The sequence below is a fragment of the Oncorhynchus keta genome, chromosome 30, assembly GCF_023373465.1.
Source record: "Oncorhynchus keta strain PuntledgeMale-10-30-2019 chromosome 30, Oket_V2, whole genome shotgun sequence".
NCBI classification, from domain to species: Eukaryota; Metazoa; Chordata; class Actinopteri; order Salmoniformes; family Salmonidae; genus Oncorhynchus; species Oncorhynchus keta.
In genome coordinates, this window is record NC_068450.1 from 20,193,659 (window position 1) to 20,216,975 (window position 23,317).

General features: G+C 45.3%; 1 protein-coding gene and 1 pseudogene across 1 annotated transcript in view; both read right to left on the reverse strand.

Annotated features, from left to right (window-relative positions):
- Positions 1-75: 75 nt before the first annotated feature.
- Positions 76-12,791, reverse strand: LOC118363273 (transforming growth factor beta-2 proprotein-like; annotated as a pseudogene).
- Positions 12,792-13,228: 437 nt separating this feature from the next.
- LOC118363274 (autophagy-related protein 2 homolog A-like) overlaps positions 13,229-23,317 on the reverse strand; it is a 59,953-nt gene continuing 49,864 nt past the window's right edge. The window contains exons 32-41 of the mRNA XM_035743961.2: positions 21,593-21,817; positions 21,244-21,430; positions 20,923-21,088; positions 20,761-20,830; positions 20,574-20,656; positions 20,367-20,488; positions 20,029-20,183; positions 19,592-19,747; positions 19,198-19,453; positions 13,229-13,736 (exon numbers count right to left, since the gene is read on the reverse strand). Coding sequence (XP_035599854.1) covers positions 19,217-19,453; positions 19,592-19,747; positions 20,029-20,183; positions 20,367-20,488; positions 20,574-20,656; positions 20,761-20,830; positions 20,923-21,088; positions 21,244-21,430; positions 21,593-21,817 — 1,401 coding nt within the window. The 3' untranslated portion in view covers positions 13,229-13,736; positions 19,198-19,216. The remainder of the gene's footprint in view (positions 13,737-19,197; positions 19,454-19,591; positions 19,748-20,028; positions 20,184-20,366; positions 20,489-20,573; positions 20,657-20,760; positions 20,831-20,922; positions 21,089-21,243; positions 21,431-21,592; positions 21,818-23,317) is intronic.

Sequence of the window (23,317 nt, forward strand, 5' to 3'; positions counted from 1 at the left end):
AACACATATTTCCAAAAGTGGTAGTTCGTTGTAGTTTTGGTCCAAAGTCTCCTCCTCCTCCTGGCCCACCGCTGGGCTCCTGCGTCAGCGGCACCTGCAGGACTTGACCACCATGTTGGAGAGCTGCTCTACCTTAGGCGTTCGGCCCATGAAGTAAACGATGGTCAGAGGCTCCAGGTCCTGAGGTACGCAGCACAGAGATGCCGACGCCTCAGGGTTCAGCTTGTTAAACAGCGGCAGGATCTGTGTGTGAGGGCAAGAGAAGGTACCACATGAAATATCACATAAAAAACAATGATAAGTACTGAAAACACTACTTAAAGGAATAGCTTAAACAAATTACAGTGGTTTCCTTTCCATTGTATGCTGTAGCGTTAAGATTTCCCATCACTGGAACTAAGGGGCCTAGCCCGAACCATGAAAATCTCCTGTAATCCGCCAAAGCCAGATTCATCAATTGGACTGCCAGATGGTGAAGCGTGATTCAACACTCCAGAGAACACGTTTCCACTGCTCCAGAGTCCAATGGCGGCGAGCTTTACACCACTCCAACCGACACTTGGCATTGTGCATGATGATCTTAGGCTTGTGTGTGGCTGCTCGGCCTTGGAAACCCATTTCATGAAGCTGCCGATGAACCGTTCTTGTGCTGACGTTGCTTGCAGAGGCAGTTTGGAACTCTGTAGTGAGGTTTGCAACAGAGAACAGACCATTTTTATGCACTTCAGTACTTGGTAGTCCCGTTCTGTGAGCTTATGTGTGGCCTACCACTTCGCAGGTGAGTCATTGTTGCTCCTAGACATTTCAACTTCACAATAACAGCACTTACAGTTGACCGGGGCAGCTCTAGCAGGGCAAACATTTGATGAACTGACTTGTTGGAAAGCTGGCATCCTATGACGGTGCCACGTTGAGCTCTTCAGTAAGGCCATTCTAATGCCAATGTTTGTCTATGGAGATTGCATGGCTGTGTGCTCGATTTTATACATCTGTCAGCAACAGGTGTGGCTCAAATAGCCGAATCCACTCATTTAAAGGGGTTGGAGACCCATACGTGTGTGTGTGTGTGTGTGTGTGTGTGTATATATATATATATAAATATATATATCTTGAAAAATACAGCCAGAATGATGCTGTGTTTTGCATCATATAAGTATTTCTGTTTTCTGAAAATTATAAATCTTAAACTTGACTGCCGACATGCAAAACATTTTGGGACTATATAAACAATGGACTAACGAAACAAATACCAACATGTTTTTTGGGTGGAGTTTTCCTTTAACCATACTTAAATAGAATATTTATGCCACTGTAGTGGTTGGGGGTTAACTAACCATGTTGTAGTGGTTGGGGGTTAACTAACCATGTTGTAGTGGTTGGGGGTTAACTAACCATGTTGTAGTGGTTGGGGGTTAACTAACCCTTTTGTAGTGGTTGGGGGTTAACTAACCCTTTTGTAGTGGTTGGGGGTTAACTAACCATGTTGTAGTGGTTGGGGGTTAACTAACCATGTTGTAGTGGTTGGGGGTTAACTAACCATGTTGTAGTGGTTGGGGGTTAACTAACCCTGTTGCAGTGGTTGGGGGTTAACTAACCCTGTTGTAGTGGTTGGGGGTTAACTAACCATGTTGTAGTGGTTGGGGGTTAACTAACCATGTTGTAGTGGTTGGGGGTTAACTAACCATGTTGTAGTGGTTGGGGGTTAACTAACCATGTTGTAGTGGTTGGGGGTTAACTAACCCTGTTGTAGTGGTTGGGGGTTAACTAACCCTGTTGTAGTGGTTGGGGGTTAACTAACCCTGTTGTAGTGGTTGGGGGTTAACTAACCCTGTTGTAGTGGTTGGGGGTTAACTAACCCTGTTGTAGTGGTTGGGGGTTAACTAACCCTGTTGTAGTGGTTGGGGGTTAACTAACCATGTTGTAGTGGTTGGGGGTTAACTAACCATGTTGTAGTGGTTGGGGGTTAACTAACCATGTTGTAGTGGTTGGGGGTTAACTAACCATGTTGTAGTGGTTGGGGGTTAACTAACCATGTTGTAGTGGTTGGGGGTTAACTAACCCTTTTGTAGTGGTTGGGGGTTAACTAACCCTGTTGTAGTGGTTGGGGGTTAACTAACCATGTTGTAGTGGTTGTCAGCGCTCCAGAGGGTATGGGCAGCCCTTGTAGCCCTTCGGCTCGTGGATCCACTTCCAGTCCAGGTCCTGGCGGAAGTCGATGTAGAGAGATCGCAGACAGCAGTCCACGTCAGAGTTTATAATACAGTTAGAAGACATGGAGAGAAAACACTCTCTCATTCTGATCCACACAGACACTTTATCCATTTCAGGACTATAAGCCTCCAATAGATTGATTGCAACATTATTGATGATTGTAATATTGTTATGAACAAATGTGTAGTAATTCTGTATATCAAAGACCAAAATAAAGAGAAACCTCTAAGTATCTTGTATGGTTGTCGATAACATTACGTTTTTGATATCTGGATCTGAGGTGCTTACCCTACCTGGAGCAGGTGGTGGTGTCTGCGGTGGCCCTCTTCTTGCGGGTCATCTTGCCTGGGTTGTCGACCCTGTCGCTGGGCCTTAAGGTGAGGATGAGGTGGGGGGTCTTGGTACTAAAATCTACCTGGCCCTTAGCCAGCCCTGACCCTGGCCTCCGCAACTGCTGCCGAAGCAGCTCATCACCCCGACCTGAGGAATAACAGAGTAGGACTAGGAGGGAGAGGGAAGGGAGCGGAAGTGGGGGGAGAGGAGGAGGGAGAGCGGTCGAGGAGGGAGAGGGAGGGGAGAGGAGGAGGGAGAGCGGTCGAGGAGGGAGAGGGAAGGGAGCGGAAGTGGGGGGAGAGGAGGAGGGAGAGCGGTCGAGGAGGGAGAGGGAAGGGAGCGGAAGTGGGGGGAGAGGAGGAGGGAGAGCGGTCGATGAGGGAGAGAGAGGGGAGAGGAGGAGGGAGAGCGGTCGAGGAGGGAGAGGGAAGGGAGCGGAAGTGGGGGGAGAGGAGGAGGGAGAGCGATCGAGGAGGGAGAGAGAGGGGAGAGGAGGAGGGAGAGCGGTCGAGGAGGGAGAGGGAAGGGAGCGGAAGTGGGGGGGAGAGGAGGAGGGAGAGCGGTCGAGGAGGGAGAGGGAAGGGAGCGGAAGTGGGGGGAGAGGAGGAGGAGGGAGAGGGAAGGGAGCGGAAGTGGGGGGAGAGGAGGAGGAGGGAGAGCGGTCGAGGAGGGAGAGGGAAGGGAGCGGAAGTGGGGGGGGAGAGGAGGAGGAGGAGGGAGAGCGGTCGAGGAGGGAGAGGGAAGGGAGCGGAAGTGGGGGGAGAGGAGGAGGAGGAGGGAGAGAGAGGGGAGAGGAGGAGGGAGAGCGGTCGAGGAGGGAGAGGGAAGGGAGCGGAAGTGGGGGGAGAGGAGGAGGGAGAGCGGTCGAGGAGGGAGAGGGAAGGGAGCGGAAGTGGGGGGAGGAGGAGGAGGGAGAGCGGTCGAGGAGGGAGAGAGAGGGGAGAGGAGGAGGGAGAGCGGTCGAGGAGGGAGAGGGAAGGGAGCGGAAGTGGGGGGAGAGGAGGAGGAGGGAGAGCGGTCGAGGAGGGAGAGAGAAGGGAGCGGAAGTGGGGGGAGAGGGAGGGAGAGCGGTCGAGGAGGGAGAGGGAAGGGAGCGGAAGTGGGGGGGAGAGGAGGAGGAGGGAGAGCGGTCGAGGAGGAGGGAGAGCGGTCGAGGAGGGAGAGAGAAAGGGACTTTTTTTTTTCAGTGCATGGGACAATTGATCTAATGGAGACACATAATGGGAACATTTGTCAGACAGAATGCTATGTCATGACGTTGCCCTGTTGGGTGAGGTTTATGATCCCCCATAAATACCTTTCCCCCTTTTTTCTCCACTCTACAGAATGGACTCTTGGAAAGCCCTTTGTTAACATAGAGAGAGTATGGTAACATCAAAAGGTTGGGCAATGGAACAATACTTCCCTTTCTCAACCAGCTGAAAGTGTCTGTACTTAAAGAATAGGATGTCGGATCAGTTGTTGTCTGGGATATTATATCTGATGATGGGATGACATAAATTGTATCTTGGAAAGTCTACTCATTCTAGTTAACAGATTCACATGGAATAGTTGTGCAATTTAAATGTTTAAATATGAAAGTATTTGTGAAAAGTTCATTTAATTTTAGCATCTAAATGAAATAATTGTTTTCATAAGTAAACTTTGCTCACTCAGTGGTCACGCCCAAGTGAACAGACATTGGTTGAGAACTACGAAACACACCCTTCTCTCCCCCAGTACAAAAGCCCGTTGACAGAAGTCAACTCAGTTCCGGATGACGTGAGGACTGGTGTCCATACGTTTAAAAGGGCTAATTTCAACTACAACCTAATGAAATTAACATTTACTTCCAGAAATGTTAGGACTGCTGTCCAAATGTTTAAAAGGGTGAATTTTAACGTGGAGGTGATGATCACCACACTGGAATGGTGAATTTTAACGTGGTGATGATCACCACTCTGGAATGGTGAATTTTAACGTAGAGGTGATGATCACCACACTGGAATGGTGAATTTTAACGTGGAGGTAATGATCACCACGCTGGAATGGTGAATTTTAACGTGGAGCTGATGATCACCACGCTGGAATGGTGAATTCCGACCTGACCAGCCAGAATACAGCGCAAACTGATTATGGCAACTTGGTATGAACTTTGAACGACTTTTCACTAAAGAAGAAGTGAAACCTCCTAGACGTCGAGTTATCAACAGCAGCTGTAAACGCACGTGGCCTAGAAAAGGACAGCTAATCTCAGAAGAACGACAGGGTACTTTAATGTATTCGCTCTGCAACACTACGACCAGAAAGATTCTTCAAATGACAATGGCAATCACTGCTGGGTAAACCAGTCTTCCATCTTTGACCCATGTATCGAAGTGCAGCTCAGTGTAAAAATACAGTTGAAGTCAGAAGTTTACATACACCTTAGCCAAATACATTTAAACTCAGTTTATCACAATTCCTGACATTTAAACCTAGTAAAAATTCCCTGTTTTAGGTCAGTTAGGATCACCACTTTATTTTAAGAATGTGAAATGTCAGAATAATAGTAGAGGGAATTATTTCTTTCAACTTTTATTTCTTTCTTCACATTCCCAGGGGGTCAGAAGTTTACATGCTACCAAATACTAATGGAGTGTTTTGCCTTTAAATTGTTTAACTTGGGTCAAACATTTCGAGTAGCCTTCCACATGCTACCCACAATATGTTGGGTGAATTTTGAGTCAGGTTTGTAGGCCTCCTTGCTCGCACACGCTTTTTCAGTCCTGCCAACAAATGTTCTATGGGATTGAGGTCAGGGCTTAAGCCATTTTGACACAACTTTGGAAGTATGCTTGGGGTCATTGTCCATTTGGAAGACCCATTTGCAACCAAACTTTAACTTCCTGACTGATGTCTTGAGATATTGCTTCAATATATCCACATCCTTTTCCACCCTCATGATGCCATCTATTTTGTGAAGTACACCAGTCCATCCTGCAGCAAAGCAGTTTTGGAGCAGTGGCTTCTTCCTTGCTGAGTGGCCTTTCCGGTTATGTCGATTATAGGACTTGTTATAGGACTTGTTTTACTGTGGATATAGATACTTTTATACCTGCTTCCTCCAGCATCTTCACAGGGTCCTTTGCTGTTGTTCTGGGATTGATTTGCACTTTTCGCACAAAAGTACGTTCATCTCGAGGAGACAGAACGAGTCTCCTTCCTGAGCGGTATGATGGCTGCGTGGTCCCATGGTGTTTATACTTTCATTGTTTGTACAGATGAACGTGTTACCTTCAGGTGTTTGGAAATTGCTCCCAAGGATGATCTAGACTTGTGTAGGTCTGCAATTTTTTCTGAGAGCTTGGCTGATTTCCCCATGATGTCAAGCAGAGGCACTGAGATTGAAGGTAGGCCTTGAAATACATCCACAGGTACACCTCCAATTGACCCAAATGATGTCAATTAGCCCATCAGAAGCTTCTAAAGCCATGACATGATTTTCTGGAATTTTCCAAGCTGTTTAAAGGCACAGTCAACTTAGTTTATGTAAACTTCTGACCCACTGGAATTGTGATACAGTGAAATAATCTGGCTATAAACAATTGTTGGAAAAATGACTTGTGTTATGCACAAAGTAGCTGTCCTAACCGACTTGCCAAAACCTTAGTTTGTTAACAAGAAATTTGTGGAGTGGTTGAAAAACGAGTTGTAATGACTCCAATCGAAGTGTATGTAAACTTCCGACTTCAACTGTATATATCTTGCATTTTTCTTTTCCGAATGGGCGGTTATTAGAATGCATACCTTCTCAAGGTCCGATAGACTCAATCCCTTTGTCCCCCAGTCTTCCCGCTCTTTCATTCAAACCCAACCCCCTTCCTTTATGTAACCAGCCGTCATCTGGTTAGCCCACTAGGGGCTTTTGATGACATGATTAGTAACCGATGTGTGATCTATCCTGTGTTTTTGTAATTCTGTGTGAATATTTAGGTATTTCGTAAATAAATAAAGCCAAATTGTGTATTGCTGATTCAACTTATTATCTAGGGTTCGTGCAGATAACCAAGTACCTACGACAATCAGAATGAGACTGATCGAGGTGACGATTAATAATTGACTGCTATTGATATTAAAGATCTTCAGATCTTTAAGAGAGTGGATTCGGAAGATAACTGCTATATATAAATGAAGGCTTCCGTGGTGCCCCAGCTTATTAATGGTTTAATTGTTGCATGGTTTAATTCAATCACGTCATTAACTAAGTTAGGTAATCGAATTGATAAAATAGCATGTCATAATTTTATAATAGTCAAAGACACGACAGCTGTGTGTGAGTTGAGAAGTTCAATCATTAATTAAAAGGAGGTATGCGTCTGTTACATAACAAACAGCATCCAGCTCCTCGCTCTTATTGAACACCATGCTGTTGTTGGAGGGAACGAAGGTGCAGCACGGACAGTGAACACCCAGATTCAAACCCAGGTTCCTCTCTGAAAGAGTGATATGGAGGATGAGATGAAAGAGTGATATGGAGGATGAGATGATGGAGTGGGGTAGAGAGACGGTGAGAGGAGAAAACAAATACAGTATAAGCTCTAAATCATGTGTAGAGCAAAATCTGAAACATTCATCCAATTTACACCTCAAATGCTGTGAAGTAGATATAGGGTTACAGAGCCGTGTGATGGGCTTGTCAACTTACCTCTATGAGCCAGCCAGTCCGTCACAGTGTCTGTGACATCCACCGAGAGCCACGGCCCCTTGGTCTGTGGGCAAACCGTTCTGGAGTTGATGTATCTCTGCGAAGGACCGGTTGCCTCTTCTGGGAGAACCGGAGAGAAGCATCAGTTCACAACTCCAGCAAACTGTGATACCAGTGAAGTTCTGAGATATTGTAACAACAAATTGATTGATTCTGACAGTGGTTCATGAAGTATATGATGTTGTTGTAACCCTTTGTAAAGGAAAGTAATATTGTAATACCTGGCACAGGCAATGTAATAGTGTAATATGATATACCATACAGTATCGGTGGGTGGGTTAAATCACTGGGGAAGCCAATTCAGAAAAAAAGGCCATATTACAACCTTCATGTTCTGACAATTGCTTCATATGTTTTGAAACTGTGATATATGCAGTGCATTTGGAAACTATTCAGACGCCTGGACTTTTTCCACATTTTGTTAGGTTACAACCTTATTCTAAAATGGATTGAAATCATTCCCCCCCCTCATCTACACACAATAACCCACAACGAGAAAGTAAAAACAGTTTAGAAAATGTTGCACATTTGTTACAAATAAAAAAAAGAAATATCACATTCACATAAGTATTCAGACCTGGGCTCTGGCTGGGCCACTCAAGGACATTCAGAAACTTGTCCCGAAGCCACTCCTGCATTGTCTTGGGTGTGTACTTAGGGTCGTTGTCCTGTTCGAAGGTGGACCTTCGCACCAGTCGGAGGTCCAGAGTGCTCTGGATCAGGTTTTCATCAAGGATCTCTCTATACTTTTCTCCATTCATCTTTCCCTCTCCCCAGTCCCTGCTGCTGAAAAACATCCCTGCAGCACGATTCTACCACAACCGCTTGGCATTCAGGCCAAAGTGTTCAATCTTGGTTTCTTCAGACCAGAGAATCTTGTTTCTCATGGTCTGCGATTTTTTTAGGGGCCTTTTGGCAAACTCCCAGTGGGCTGTCATGTGCCTTTTATTTCCGCCTGACCACTCTACCATAAAGGCCTGATTGATGGAGTGCTGCAGAGATGGTTGTTCTTCTGGAAGGTTCATCTCCACAGAGAAGCTCTGTCAGAGTGACCATTTGGTTCTTGGTCACCTCCCTGACCAAGGCATTTCCCCCCCGATTGCTCAGTTTGGCCGGGTGGCCAGTTCTAGGAAGAGTCATGGTGATTCCAAACTTCTTCCATTTAAGTATTATGGAGGCCACTGTGTTCTTGGGGACCTTCAATGCTGCAGAGGAGTGTCTATGCATAGATAATAAACAGGTAGTAGCAGCAATGGGGGGGTCAGTCAATGTAGATTGTTCGGGTGGCCATTTGATTGCTGAACAACTAGTCTTATGGCTTTGGGGTAGAAGCTGTTAAAAAGCATTTTGGTCCTAGACTTTGCGCTCCGGGTACCACTTGCCGTGCGGTAGCAGAAAGAACAGTATGACCTGGGTGACTGTGGAGTCTTTGACAATTTTTTGGGCTTCCCTCTGACACCGCCTTGGCGTTCTTGGGCACAGGGACTGTGGTGGTCTGCTTGAAACATGTAAGTATGACAGATTTGGTCAGGGTGAGGTTGAAAATGTCAGTGAAGACACATGCCAGTTGGTCAGCGCATGCTCTGAGTACACGTCTGGCCCTGTGACCTTGTGAATGTTGATCTGTTTAAAGGTCTTACACCGGATACAGCGAGCTTGATCACAGTCGTCCGGAACAGGTGGTTCTCCCATGCATGGTTTAGTGTTGCTTGCCTCGAACCGAGCATAGAAGGCATTTAGCTCGTCTGGTAGGCTCGCGTCACTGGGCAGCTCGGGGCTGGGTTTCTCTTTGTAATCCGTAATGGTTTGCAAGCCCTGCCACATCCAATGTGCCGGTGTTGTAGGCCAGTACAGATAATTAAATATAAACCACAAGTCCAAATCCATATGTCCATTGTTGGCTAGTTTAGGAAAGGACCGAACAACACAAAGAGATACAACAATTCAAGTCTTTTTCTGTCAATAATGATGTTTAGCTTCTAATTTTATTGGTCTGAATCCAAATCGGATTCCCTTGACACGCCATGACCATTCACATCGGAACTCAGTTTAGCTCAATGCTGATTGGTTATCATTTAATATTTTTTATCAAGGGAGATTCAATGCATTCAATGCTACTAGCGGAAACACTGTCATACTCCTTTGGACCAGACAGCATCAAATGCTTTCTCCGATGAGAAACATTCAGCCTCTTGCAAATTGAAGGACATTTATGAAACAGAGAGACAAAATATACATTTAATCCTTTTTTCTTTGTCAAATACTTTGGGGAAGCCTGGCTTCCCTTGGCTTCCATGAATACACCCAACTGAACCTGTACCTGATAGATCTCTACTCTCTGCTCTGAGGTGCGGGCCTGGGGGTTTGGTGTCCTGTGACCAGGGTGCTGGAGTTCCTGTCCACACCACTCACATCGAACCCCACCACTCTGTAATACGGGCTGGGGACTGGAGGGTTCACTGCATCTACAAAAGCAGAGAGGTGTATCAATAAAGTTGCAACATATACTAAATAATGTGACACACACACAGTTACGACAGTAATAGAGGTATCTGACAATTTGGCAAGGTAGTTGGAGACCTTAACGCATGCATAACAGTAAAGTATAAAACATTCCATTAAATTATGTTGATTAAGACTCCACTCACTTGTGTCCGTGCGCTGCTTAAGCATGTCTATGCGCTGAACCTCTTTTGCATAATAATCCTCCTCGCCGCTCTCTCCGTCGCACGCGGAATCGGACTGACGTGCACGCTCCTTCAACAGCTCTCTGGTGCTGTTGTAGAGTAGCATCACCTCCGCGGGTACGGCCTCGGGCTGTGGGCTCGGTGCGGGGGGCTCGGATGGGCTCCGGTAGCGGAGCTTGCTGAGGATCTGGCCGCGGACGGCCTCGATGCGCTTGGATTTGTGATCATCCAGGCTGAAATACTTGCAGGTGGAGAGCCCCTCGGTGGACACCGCCAGCCGGAGCAGCAGCAGGGCGAGGTGGGTAAACCACATAGTCCGGTGGTTAGATGGATGAAGGGATTCACTCGGCTCCATATGAAATCTTTAGGAATCTTTCAGTCTGTGTAGTGTCCGGTGCAGTTCAATACGCAATGAGGACCTGTTACTCTGCTATCCTGGCGACTGTCTATCAACCCCCAGAAATACACTTTTAAAGAAAATGTCCAACGTTTGTAAAAATAATAGGCAAATAATAGTATAACACAAATACAGCTAGACTAGAGGAGCTCAGCCTATGGCATATTAGCATAAAGTTGGTTACAATTATTTCAAACGTGTTTATTTGATCATTTTCCCCGAGAGCCATTTCTGAGCATATAGAAAATAATGACTGTCCATAGGTGTTCCTTCAAAAGTCTAAGAATTGAATGCTATAGAGATTCCTGATACAATTTTGAGAAAATGTTGAGATGTAAACCAAGCAGCATGGTTGGCTACTCAAATTCTCACACTACATAAAAGTTATAATATAACAAAACCCTCTATGAAAGAGGTATTTGCACACAACTCCTCCAGAAAAGTGTAAATATATTATAGAGTTTAAGGTAAGCTTTGGTACAATCCCATCCTTAGAAAATAAATCCTCCTTTTGATTATTTTTATATGGATATCAGAGGGAAAAACGTCCACTATAGCAAAAAGGTCTGATGCCATTCTTTCATTCCTTGGCAAGAAAAATATTATCCAGAGCTGTGGGACAGTAACTTCAGTGTGCAATGCAACGTGTGTGTGTGTGTGTGTGTGTGAGAGAGAGAGAGGTGGCATGTGAGAGCTAGTGGGTGGTGTGCCACCAAAGTGATCGGTGTGTGTTATTGGACATCTCCCTCATCAATTCAGTACACACACACACGAATACATATTTCTGGAGATTTTCCCCACCACAAAAATGTTTGCACAGGCCTCCCTTCTATCCTCAGGTAAGTATCCTGTTCAAACATATTAAACCACCGTTTCATACCCAGTCGCTATTGAAAAGCAAAAAAGTGATAGATGGAGTTTGCTAATTCCTTGGCTTGTCATATTTGACTGACATGGTCTCATTTGTCTTCCCTTTAGTTATTTCTATAACTGTGACATGTCTCCTAAGTGTGTGTCCTACATAAATGTAACCCACTTGTCCCACTCCTAGAACTTACTGAAATGTTTTCATTCAGTTATAAAAAATGAGTAGCCCAGTTATCCAGTCCCACCATGTCTCGGTCTTTCTCTCTCCCTCTTCCTGACAGTTTCATTGTTAATTACAGTTCAGAAGCCCGGGATTGTTAATCTGTCAGCAGAGGCTTTTATTGCAGTTTCCTCATCCCATTATTCTGTTATTATAGTTTTGGCTCCAAGGCTGTAATTGCAGTAAGTAGAAGGGATAGGTACGAGCGAAAGAGGGGGAGGGGGGACAGAGAGATAAAAAGAGAGAGAGAGGGATGGAGGTAGAGAGCGAGGGAGAATGAGACGCAGTCAGCCCAAAAGCTTGTGGCGGGCGGACAGGCAAGGTTTCTGAAAATGATAACACTGCATAGGAAGATTGGGAACACTTTGTTGTTTCAACATGAACGTTAATGCTGTGCATCAAAGCTTCAGACAGTGTGCCCCCCCATAGCTGCTCAGAGCACATTTTTCCTATGTGGATCTAGGGTTGCTTGGCAACAGCCAGTGCTTCTGACTGTCTGACCTGGGGGTGAATGGATCAAAGGGGCCTAGTGGTTAGTTGTGGTATTGCAATGCGTGGGAAGAAAAATACTTCCTCTGAAACAACTTATCCCTGGCTGGAGCTTTTTCTCTTTCCCTCAGTCCAAAATATAGTCATGGATTGCCACGTCATCTAGCTCTCAGCAGTTCTCCTGACCTGCGACAACAAACTCAAGGACATGGTTTGGTGATTTATCACAATTTGACATTACCTTTCATTCATGAGTGGATATACTACCGGTATGCATGTTTAACTCTATTGTAGGTCTGAACCTGGATTTATTTATCTGTGTAACTTAATTACAAGGGAAAGTATTTTAGGGTGTCAAGGAAACCAAGGAATTATACTTTGTATTACATTAATAAATTAAACAAAATGATCTCCCAGATATTGGACAACATGGAAGCATTCAGATCTGTTCTGTGGTTTTCTGGGGGCAGCGGTGTTTTCACATCCCATTGCCACATGTACTATATAACCACATCAACATATATTTCTTCCTATACAGTCTTGAACAGGACTCAATTTTTTCCCCCTCACTTCTAATGCCAGCAGTCCCATACAATGAATGGTTGGTGTGAGATGGTGGAGATGGGCGAATGGGGGGTTACCGTATGGATAAGTGGTGTATTTCTCTCTGTACATCTAAGAGCCCATGTTGGGGGTAACCAACCCCCCCTACCACTCTCCTCTATGTCTCATCCTCATTCAGCAGCATGCTGGGGGCAACCAACCCCCCCTACCACTCTCCTCTATGTCTCACCCTCATTCAGCAGCATGTTGGGGGTAACCAACCCCCTACCACTCGCCTCTATGTCTCATCCTCATTCAGCAGCATGTTGGGGGTAACCAACCCCCCTACCACTCTCCTCTATGTCTCATCCTCATTCAGCAGCATGTTGGGGGTAACCAACCCCCCCCCCTCCCCCTCTCCTATGTCTCATCCTCATTCAGCAGCATGTTGGGGGTAACCAACCCCCCCAACCACTCTCCTCTATGCCTCATCCTCATTCAGCAGCATGTTGGGGACCCCCCGGGAGATGGGGAACTCACGGCCAGAATCTGGGCACTGCAGACAGCCCTCCAGCACCTTCACCTGGACAGACACACACACTTCACATCACCTGTGGTTACTCTTTGTGTGTGTGCCAATCAGGGCCAGGAAGATATTCGTTAGTATCATGGCAAGGAAACAAAACACAAAGCGGATTTAACTTCTTTAGGAAAACAGCCCTAATGTTGTAAACAAACATCATTATGTCATCATCGAGAGTCACAAGTATTTATTTCCAAGCTATAGCACACACTATTTTACATACAGCAGGTTTTTAAAGGACCAAAGAGTTTGGTCTGCTTCATGTTTTTATTTTTGCCATGGAAAACATCTTGCGATACTGGTATTGTCACAGCCCTAGTGACAATAGGGTTATACACAATACACTGTGTTTACATAGGAAAAGAATGGAAACCTACAATCACACAACCTACAATTTATCAAGCAGACAAACAGCCAGAGAGAAGAGAGAATGTGACTGGGACTCTACCTAACATGACCACTAGATGTCCTCATATTCCCCTTGTAATAAAAGCAGTGTGCAGCCGATTCACCAAAATAGGAGTTGATAGAACTATGACTCAAGTAATGAAGACCAATATCAGGTTATTATTTATGGTGAACCTCACCTCCAGCAAAACCCTGTGTATTTTACACAGGAAGTCTTCATTCTTCCCATAGTCTGTGACCAGTTCTGCAGGTGAGCACTGGAGAAGACCCAGCTGGAGAAAGACCAGTTAGGAATTAGTATAAGACAGTAATATTGCCATACAACCACAATCACTAGAACAATTTTTGGTAAAACCTATCTGTATTAGTTAGACCAAAGAATAGCTGTAAGACTAGTTAACTATTCTACCTCTGTTGGATACAGTAGCTTTAAATGACTCAGTTTAAGAACCAAACGGTAGTAAACAGAGCAAACAACAAAACAGGAAGGGACCATAGAGAATGATAGATGCCTCCAGTGGCCAAAAGGCTGTCTTAGCATAGACAAGACAATTGAGGGCATCCAACATTTTAATGAAGTAAACTGGGTGTGACTTCCAATTTCATTGGCTAATCCCTCCTGTTGTAGTCATGTCCAACTGGGTCATCAGGAGGTATCATCCAATAGTGAAGAATAAAATGGACTACTTTACAATGGAGATAGCCTCAATGGCACTGCCCATGCTGTCACCACTGAGGTATAATAATAACTGGAGACTGCATCAAACGATGTCTGACCATTGTTTAAAAGGAGATCTACTCATGTTTGCATACGCCGATTCATTGAACATCTTTATCCGGTTTATTACGGACCAAAATGACACGCGCAATAGCACACAGTGTGCACAGGGAGCATCGTGAGCAGTGATGACATCACGTCATCTTAAAACATGGCAGATATTCAATGAATATAACATGTTAGTATCTGCGGCTGTAAGGGATGGAGAAAACAATCAGCCTAAGCGACAATTATTTGAATTATTCAATGGATGTTTTGAGCACAATGTTTTATTTGGAATGTTCAAATCTGACTTCTCTATGTGGCAATGTATGAACATTGTCTTTCTGGGCCGTGTCAGGTAAACTGCAGTACTGAAGCAAAACTGTAGGAGCAGTCGAAACTGTGCTTCTAGACCAGAACATTGCCCCCTTGTGGACTACAGGAAAAGGAGCACCGAGCAAGCCCACATTCTCATCGACGGGGCTGTAGTGGAGCAGTTTGAGAGTGTCAAGTTCCTTGGCGTCCACATCACCAACAAACTAACATGGTCCAAGCACATCAAGACAGTCATGAAGAGGGCACGACAAAACCTATTCCCCCTCAGGAGACTGAAAAGATTTGGCATGGATCCTCAAAAGGTTCTACAGCTGCAGCATCGAGAGCATCCTGACGGGTTGCGTCACTGCCTGGTATGGCAACAGCTCGGCCTCTGACCGCAAGGCACTACAGAGGGTAGTGTGTACGGCCCAGTACATCACCGGTCAGAAGACCCTAAAAATTGTCAGACTCCAGCCACCCTAGTGATAGACCGTTCTCTCTGCAACCGCACGGCAAGCGTTACCGGAGCGCCAAGTCTAGGTCCAAGAGGCTTCTAAACAGCATCTACCCCCAAGCCTGAACAGTTAATCAAATGGCCACCTCAGACTATTTGCATTGACCCCCCCTCTACACTGCTGCCACTCTCTGTTATTATCTATGCATAGTCACTTTAATAACTCTGCCTACATGTACAGTTGAAGTCGGAAGTTTACATACACCTTAGCCAAATACATTTAAACTCAGTTTTTCACAATTCCTGACATTTAATCCTAGTAAAAAATCCCTGTCTTAGGTCAGTTAGTATCACCACCTTATTTTAAGAATGTGAAATGTCAGAATAATAGTAGAGACAATTATTTATTTCAGCTTTTATTTCTTTCATCATCACATTCCCAGTGGGTCAGAAGTTTACATACACTCAATTAGTATTTGGTAGCATTGACTTTAAGTTGTTTAACTTGGGTCAAATGGTTCAGGTAGCCTTCCACCAGCTTCCCACAATAATTTGAGTGAATTTTGGCCCCTTCCTCCTGACAGAACTGGTGTGTAAGACCTCCTTGCTCACACATGCTTTTTCTGACCACAAATTTTCTATGGGATTAAGGTCAGGGCTTTGTGATGGCCACTCCAATAGCTTGACTTTGTTGTCCTTAAGCCATTTTGCCACAACTTTGAAGTATGCTTAGGGTCTTTGTCCATTTGGAAGACCCATTTGCGACCAAGCTTGAACTTTCTTCCTTGCTGAGCGGCCTTTCAGGTTATGTCGATATAGGACTTGTTTTACTGTGGATGTAGATACTTTTGTACCGGTTTCCTCCAGCATCTCCACATGGTCCTTTGCTGTTGTTCTGGGATTTATTTGCACTTTTCCCACCAAAGTATGTTCAACTCTAGGAGACTGAACGCATGCTCTTCCTGAACGGTATGACGGCTGCTTGGTCCCATGGTGTTTATACTTGTGTACAATTGTTTGTACAGATGAATGTTGTACATTCAGGCGTTTGGAAATTGCTTCCAATGATGAACCAGACCTGTGGATGTCTACAATCTTTTTGGTTTATTTATTTTGATTTTCCCATGTCAAGCAGAGGCACTGAGTTTGAAGGTAGGCCTTGAAATACATCCACAGGTACACCTCCAATTGACTCAAATGATGTCAATTAGCCTATCAGAAGCTTCTATAGCCATGACATGTTTTCTGGAATTTCCCAAGCTGTTTAAAGGCACAGTCAACTTACTGTATGTAAACGTCTGACCCACTGGAATTGTGATGTAGTGAATTATAAGGGAAATAATCTGTCTGTAAAGAATTGTTGGAAAAATGACTTGTCATGCATGAAGTAGATGTCCTAACCGACTTGCCAAACTATAGTTTGTCAACAAGAAATTTGTGGAGTGGTTGAAAAACGTGTTTTAATGACTTCAACCTAAGTGTATGTAAACATCTGACTTCAACTGTACATGTTACCTTGACACCGGTACCCCCTGTATATAGCCATGCTATTGTTATTTACTGATGCTCTTGAATTATTTTTTATTCTTATGTTTTTTAAGGTAATTTCTTACAACTGCATTGTTGGTTACAAGCTTGTAAGTAAGCATTTCACTGTAAGGTCTACTACGCCTGTTGTATTCGGCGCATGTGACAAATAACATTTGATACATGAGCTATAAAATGGCACAGATACAAAGATGAGTCCTCTGTCTCTCTATGGAGCTACCTGAATTTGTCCAATAGAAACTCTGGCTTTCCAGATAGTCGTAGTCATACGGAGACACTCACCCCATCAGCCGCCTGAAACAGTGTGCTCCAATCCAATTTGGGGATCATTCGACTCAAGAAAATGAGATTGAATTCCACCTCACTCTCACCCCCATTGCCTGGGATCCGCAAAAAGACGGATTTTTAAAAAAGCCTAAAAGAGCACTAGCTCTTTCCATGATAAACTGACCAGATGAAAGCTATGATCCCTTATTGATGACACTTGTTAAATCCACGTTAAATCGGTGTAGATGAAGGGGGGACAGGTTAAAGTGATTTTAAAGTCTTGAGACAATTAAAACATCCAGCCAATTTGACGACCGTGGGAATCATTGGTAGTCAACATGGGCCAGCATCCCTGTGAAACAGTTTTGACGAATCTGCTTTCTGAGGGGGAAAGTGAGAGAACAAATTTTGTCAATATATATATATATATATGTATTTATCTGCAATATCTATGATTCTCTACTGGGCAAACTAAGAACAATGCGTTTACATGTGGTCGTTTTTTAAAAATATTGTTTTATTTTTTTGTATATATATATATATATTTCTGTACTCTTTTTTGTTGTTGTGAATTTTACCCCTTTTTCTCCCCAATTTCGTGGTATCCAATTGTTAGTAGCTACTATCTCATCGCTACAACACCCGTACGGGCTCGGGAGAGACGAAGGTTGAAAGTCATGCGTCCTCCGATACCCAAACAAGCCGCTTCTTAACACAGCGCGCACCGTGCAACCTTGGTTAGCGCGCACTGCGCCCGGCCCGCCACAGGAGTCCCTGGTGCGCGATGAGACAAGGATATCCCTACCGGCCAAACCCTCCCGAACCAGGACGACGGAAGGCCAATTGTGTGTCGCCCCACGGACCTCCCGGTCGCGGCCGGTTACGACAGAGCCTGGAACCCAGAGTCTCTGGTGGCACAGCTGGCGCTGCAGTACAGCACCCTTTACCACTGCGCCACCCGGGAGGCCCCATACACGTCATTCTTACAGGTAAATGGTAATTACAGACCTGTGACCAATACAACCCACGGGGCACCCTCACAAGAAACCACTAACCCACAAACATGCATTACACACATACTTACACATACACAATTTAGACGTATTGAACAAAAAATAATGTTCAATGTTTTACCACAATCCCCCCCATCTTAACCCCCTAGACACATCCCACCAACACTTATTTTGACAAATAATATGATAATACTTGTGTTTAACATAATTAGAAAATACAAATAAAAAATGGAGGAAGGCAACTAATGAGACGAGTCAAGCAATTGTTCTGTTGAGAGGAAGGAACCAGACTGGCGATAAGGTCCAAGGCCCTGAGGGCGACCTCCTTGCGCTGACAAAAGAAAGTACAAATCAGATGACCAAGCGCTGGCAAGCATTAAACTCAAGCAAAGCCATTTGACAGAGAGGAAAGGACGTTTCTCTAGTTCATTCAGTTCATCGTCCAAATTCTCCCATGACTGCATTTAGTTAACACAACCAGGCCCGGGTCATTGTTAACACAGGTCAAATATGAACAAGTAAGCACACAGAGAGATGAGTATAGGTTTCAGGAAGGTGATAAAACTAAAAACACACTGGTTTAAAACCAAAGGAGGAGAGGCCAGGGAACCCATCATTGAACAAACTTATGGCACAAACAATGCTGGGGATGTGTGCTGGCTAGGATGGAACAATCCCAGAACAGCTATCTGTAAGGATCTCAGCTATCTGTAAGGATCTCAGCTATCTGTAAGGATCTCAGCTATCTGTAAGGATCTCAGCTAAGGCCACTATATCAGTCTTTCTGTCTCCATGACTACAGGAGAGACAGATATTACCAACCAATCCATGTGGACACTGATTTGGGCTCAATAGAATGATTTCCCAGACTCAGATTAAGCCTACTCCTAAAATGCATGCTCAATTAAGAATTGCCATTCAAGGTGCTTCTTAGTCCAGGAATAGGTGTGATCTCAAACTGGGAAACCGGCCCATAGTCTGATCGACAGAAGATTGCAAGAGCTACTGATTAACATGTTTAATCCCACCTACCACGACAACAGACCTTATGCTAGACTAGAGCCCTGTATGCCCTTTGACATCTAAAGATGAAGACAACCCAGAGTGACAGTGATATGTTGACATACTAAGAAAGGGAGAGTATCCTCATCATGTACGCACTGCTGCAAGGATAGTGAACTGAACTGAGCTCTATTTGATTGCATTGAAGAAAGAGATACAATTGTTTTATCTTGATCCATATGGAACCACATAAAATACTGTGTGTCAATCACTCTGCAGTAGTTCTTTTTTTAAATTAAAACTCACGTTTTCACACATTCACTCCTTTCATCTGTTCACACACATAACAATTTCACCCCCATATCTTTAACCTTTCATCCCCCAGAATCATCATTCTTGGCCTTCTTCAGAGCGCCATTTTAAGAAGTCCTCCTTCCGTGCATCTGGCTTGATCTGGTTCCGGATGCCCCCCAGTAGGTTGGACGTTGCTTCAGAGGCCACTATTAGGGGACGGACCACGGTGGGCGGGATCTGCCGCAGGACTCCGCCCACAGCACCAGGCAGGCCTTTCTGCTCATGCCCGCGAGACGCCACATCACATAGCGTCTGAGCTGTGTCCATCATGCCCTTGGAAACAGGCAGACAGAGGTAAGGAAGAGAAGTTTTCAAATGAAAGTGCTAAGCCCTTTGTTGTTGCTATTATCCTAAAGGGGTTGACTTAAATTAACTTTTATTGATTGATTTGTTGATCAGTAGAACACGTACTTCTCTGACGGTGTCATAGGCCTTAGCTACACCCTCTCTGAGGTCGGCAGGCTGGTGGGCGCGGCGGGACCGGTTGGAGGGCGGTCGGCCCTCTGTGATGTAACGGTTCAGGGGGGGCGTTGGGGACAGGATGTCGTACACCGTCTCCGCTGTGGCCTAGAGGAGAAACCGCAGGAATATTACAACACTTCAGGAGAGTAAGGCACATCATAGCAATGGAGGAACCTGTATTACTGGTCCCAGTGGCTTCTACCCATACGGTTGCTACTAGTCATTCAGTTCTTTCCTACATGAGGTAGGTATACTAACCTTTTGGCCGCAATCTATGACATTTGACTGTAAGGTTAGTGTATAGGTTGTGGTACATATGATGCATTGTTTCAACAGTCTGTAGCCAGCTGATCTGTCTATGGTTAGAGTTCAGAGGTCAGTAGTACCTGTATGGCCTGCACCAGTCTGTTGCTGAGCTCCAGAGCAGCAGAAGCAGTGGAGGTGCCGAAGGACGCTGCCCCCCGCTGGAGGCCCCGGATAATGCGGCCGTCCCGCCTGTACTGCTCTATGGGCATCCAGAACAAGTCCCTCACTCCATGGACTAGAGAGAGAAAGTTACACAAAAAACAAATGAGATCAACACTAAATGAGGTTGTGAGAGTATGCTAGCTATAACCACACTGCAAGAGAACAATTCTATTACTAAGGTTATCACTCAGGAACAATAGCAAAGAAGCCAAGAAACAAAGATCACCAAACAAGTGACGTCCTGTCCTGTACTCACACAGCTGAACTACAGAGTGCATTGGGCCTAGACCTCCCAGAATGCCCGGCAGCTGGTTCTTCCTGATGTCTGTGAGCCACTCAGTGACAGCGTACTGAATCACCTTATCTACGCCTAGAAGTCTGTAAGGAAGAGATATTAGAGATAAGCATTATGAAAAAGACACTTGCTTCAGACTACTAAGAAACAGAGTTCGTGTTGTTGTACCCGTTTCGGCAGCAGAGTCTCTTCAGCTTCAGCTCAGAGCAGTTCAGCTGGGCCAGACCAATAAGAATCCCAGCAAACGTCCCCTAGGAAACAATCACATAGCAAATGTCACGTGTGTGACATAACAAAATATAACCACAGAGATGAGTTCACTGTGCTCGTAGTTAAATGTTCTTTGTCCTTTCACCTGCTCAATGACCACATGCTTGCCCTGGTAGTCCAGCCAGATGGGCACTTCAGAGGTGAAACGGAACTCCCTTCCAAAGAGAAGGAAAGACAACGTATACATAATGTCCACACATTCTAAATAGACTGTAGATTTACTCTTTGGGAGGATGAAGTTAATTACCGGAAGTAGATTGGCTGATCAGTGGAAGAGGTGGAGCCAGCGGACGAGGAGCTCTGCTCGCTATAGGTGGTTTCTACAGAAGTGGTGAGGTCAGGACCCAGACCAGCAGTGGTCTCCATGCCACTGACCTCATCCTCAGCGGGCTTCTGGGAAGGGTCTGTCTTCACTGTGAGAGGAAAGAGAGAAAAAGAAGAAAACAGGAGATGGGTGAGGAGGAGATACATGACACAGAGCACCATGTATGCTATGTATGATGTTCTTCCTGATCCATGTGACTCTACTTATTATGTAGCGTACAGAGAACACAGTGAAGGTGCTCACTCTCAACTACAGGGTCCACAGGCAGGTAGGGGTTAACTCCAGCAGCCAGACTACTGAAGAAATCCTTCAGGAAGAACAAGGCATCCTGGTCGATGTTGAGTCGGAGGGGGAGGAGGCTCACTCTTAAACAAGACTCTGGACCACCTACACCAGAGTCTGGACACACCTGCAGGGCCTTCACTGTTAACTGGGACACACAGACATAGACAACACATTAGATAGGATTACAACAAACCAATCTCATAGAAAACTTTAGAATTCCCTTGGAAATGAGAATCATTAATAAGAACAGATTTTCACAACGGAAAGGAAATAATGATAAATGGCTTTAAAAAGCCTCTTCTCTCACCATGTTGGAGTGTGTCCTGCGTGGCATGCTCTCGCTGGTGTACAGGTAGAGGAACTTGTTAAGCTGGGACGAAGCCAGGCGGTCGCGTACCTCCAGCTCCTGTACAATGAACACCTGGCGGGACAGAGGCTGCTCCCCCACAGCCCCGACCCCAGGCCCCTCTCCCTCCAGAGCCGGACCAGACGCAGACACCACCACTGGGTAGGACTCGTGTTGGAAGCTCACCTGGAACAGGAATGACATATTTAACTAAATGGTTGTAAACAACTAGTGGATAACTAAATGGTTGTAAACAACTAGTGGAGCTTTTTGCTTTTGTTATGTAGCTTTTTGCTGTCTCCACAAAAGGACTGGTTGACACTTATGCTACACTTGAACTGAACATCCTCATGATGGGGAAAATTAATTGGCTTTATAGTTTGTACAGAGAAAATAATCAAAGGCAAGTACTGTAAGGATGGACACACCTTGTACACACATACTTTTGTATATATAGGACATCCCTTCAAATGAGTGGATTCGGCTATTTCAGCCACACCTGTTGCTGACAGGTGTATAAAATCGAGCACACAGCCCTGCCATCTCCATGAACAAACATTAGCAGTAGAATGGCCTTACTGAAGAGCTCAGTGACTCTCAAGGTGGCACCGTCATCCTTACTGAAAAGCTCAGTGACTCAAGGTGGCACCGTCATCCTTACTGAAGAGCTCAGTGACTCTCAAGGTGGCACCGTCATCCTTACTGAAGAGCTCAGTGACTCTCAAGGTGGCACCGTCATCCTTACTGAAGAGCTCAGTGACTCTCAAGGTGGCACCGTCATCCTTACTGAAGAGCTCAGTGACTCTCAAGGTGGCACCGTCATCCTTACTGAAGAGCTCAGTGACTCTCAAGGTGGCACCGTCATCCTTACTGAAGAGCTCAGTGACTCTCAAGGTGGCACCGTCATCCTTACTGAAAAGCTCAGTGACTCTCAAGGTGGCACCGTCATCCTTACTGAAAAGCTCAGTGACTCTCAAGGTGGCACCGTCATCCTTACTGAAAAGCTCAGTGAAAAGTCATCCTTACTGAAGAGCTCAGTGACTCAAGGTGGCACCGTCATCCTTACTGAAAAGCTCAGTGACTCTCAAGGTGGCACCGTCATCCTTACTGAAAAGCTCAGTGACTCTCAAGGTGGCACCGTCATCCTTACTGAAAAGCTCAGTGACTCTCAAGGTGGCACCGTCATCCTTACTGAAGAGCTCAGTGACTCTCAAGGTGGCACCGTCATCCTTACTGAAAAGCTCAGTGACTCTCAAGGTGGCACCGTCATCCTTACTGAAAAGCTCAGTGACTCTCAAGGTGGCACCGTCATCCTCACTGAAGAGCTCAGTGACTCTCAAGGTGGCACCGTCATCCTCACTGAAGAGCTCAGTGACTCTCAAGGTGGCACCGTCATCCTTACTGAAAAGCTCAGTGACTCTCAAGGTGGCACAGTCATCCTTACTGAAAAGCTCAGTGACTCTCAAGGTGGCACCGTCATCCTTACTGAAGAGCTCAGTGACTCTCAAGGTGGCACCGTCATCCTTACTGAAAAGCTCAGTGACTCTCAAGGTGGCACCGTCATCCTTACTGAAAAGCTCAGTGACCCTCAAGGTGGCACAGTCATCCTTACTGAAAAGCTCAGTGACCCTCAAGGTGGCACAGTCATCCTTACTGAAAAGCTCAGTGACCCTCAAGGTGGCACAG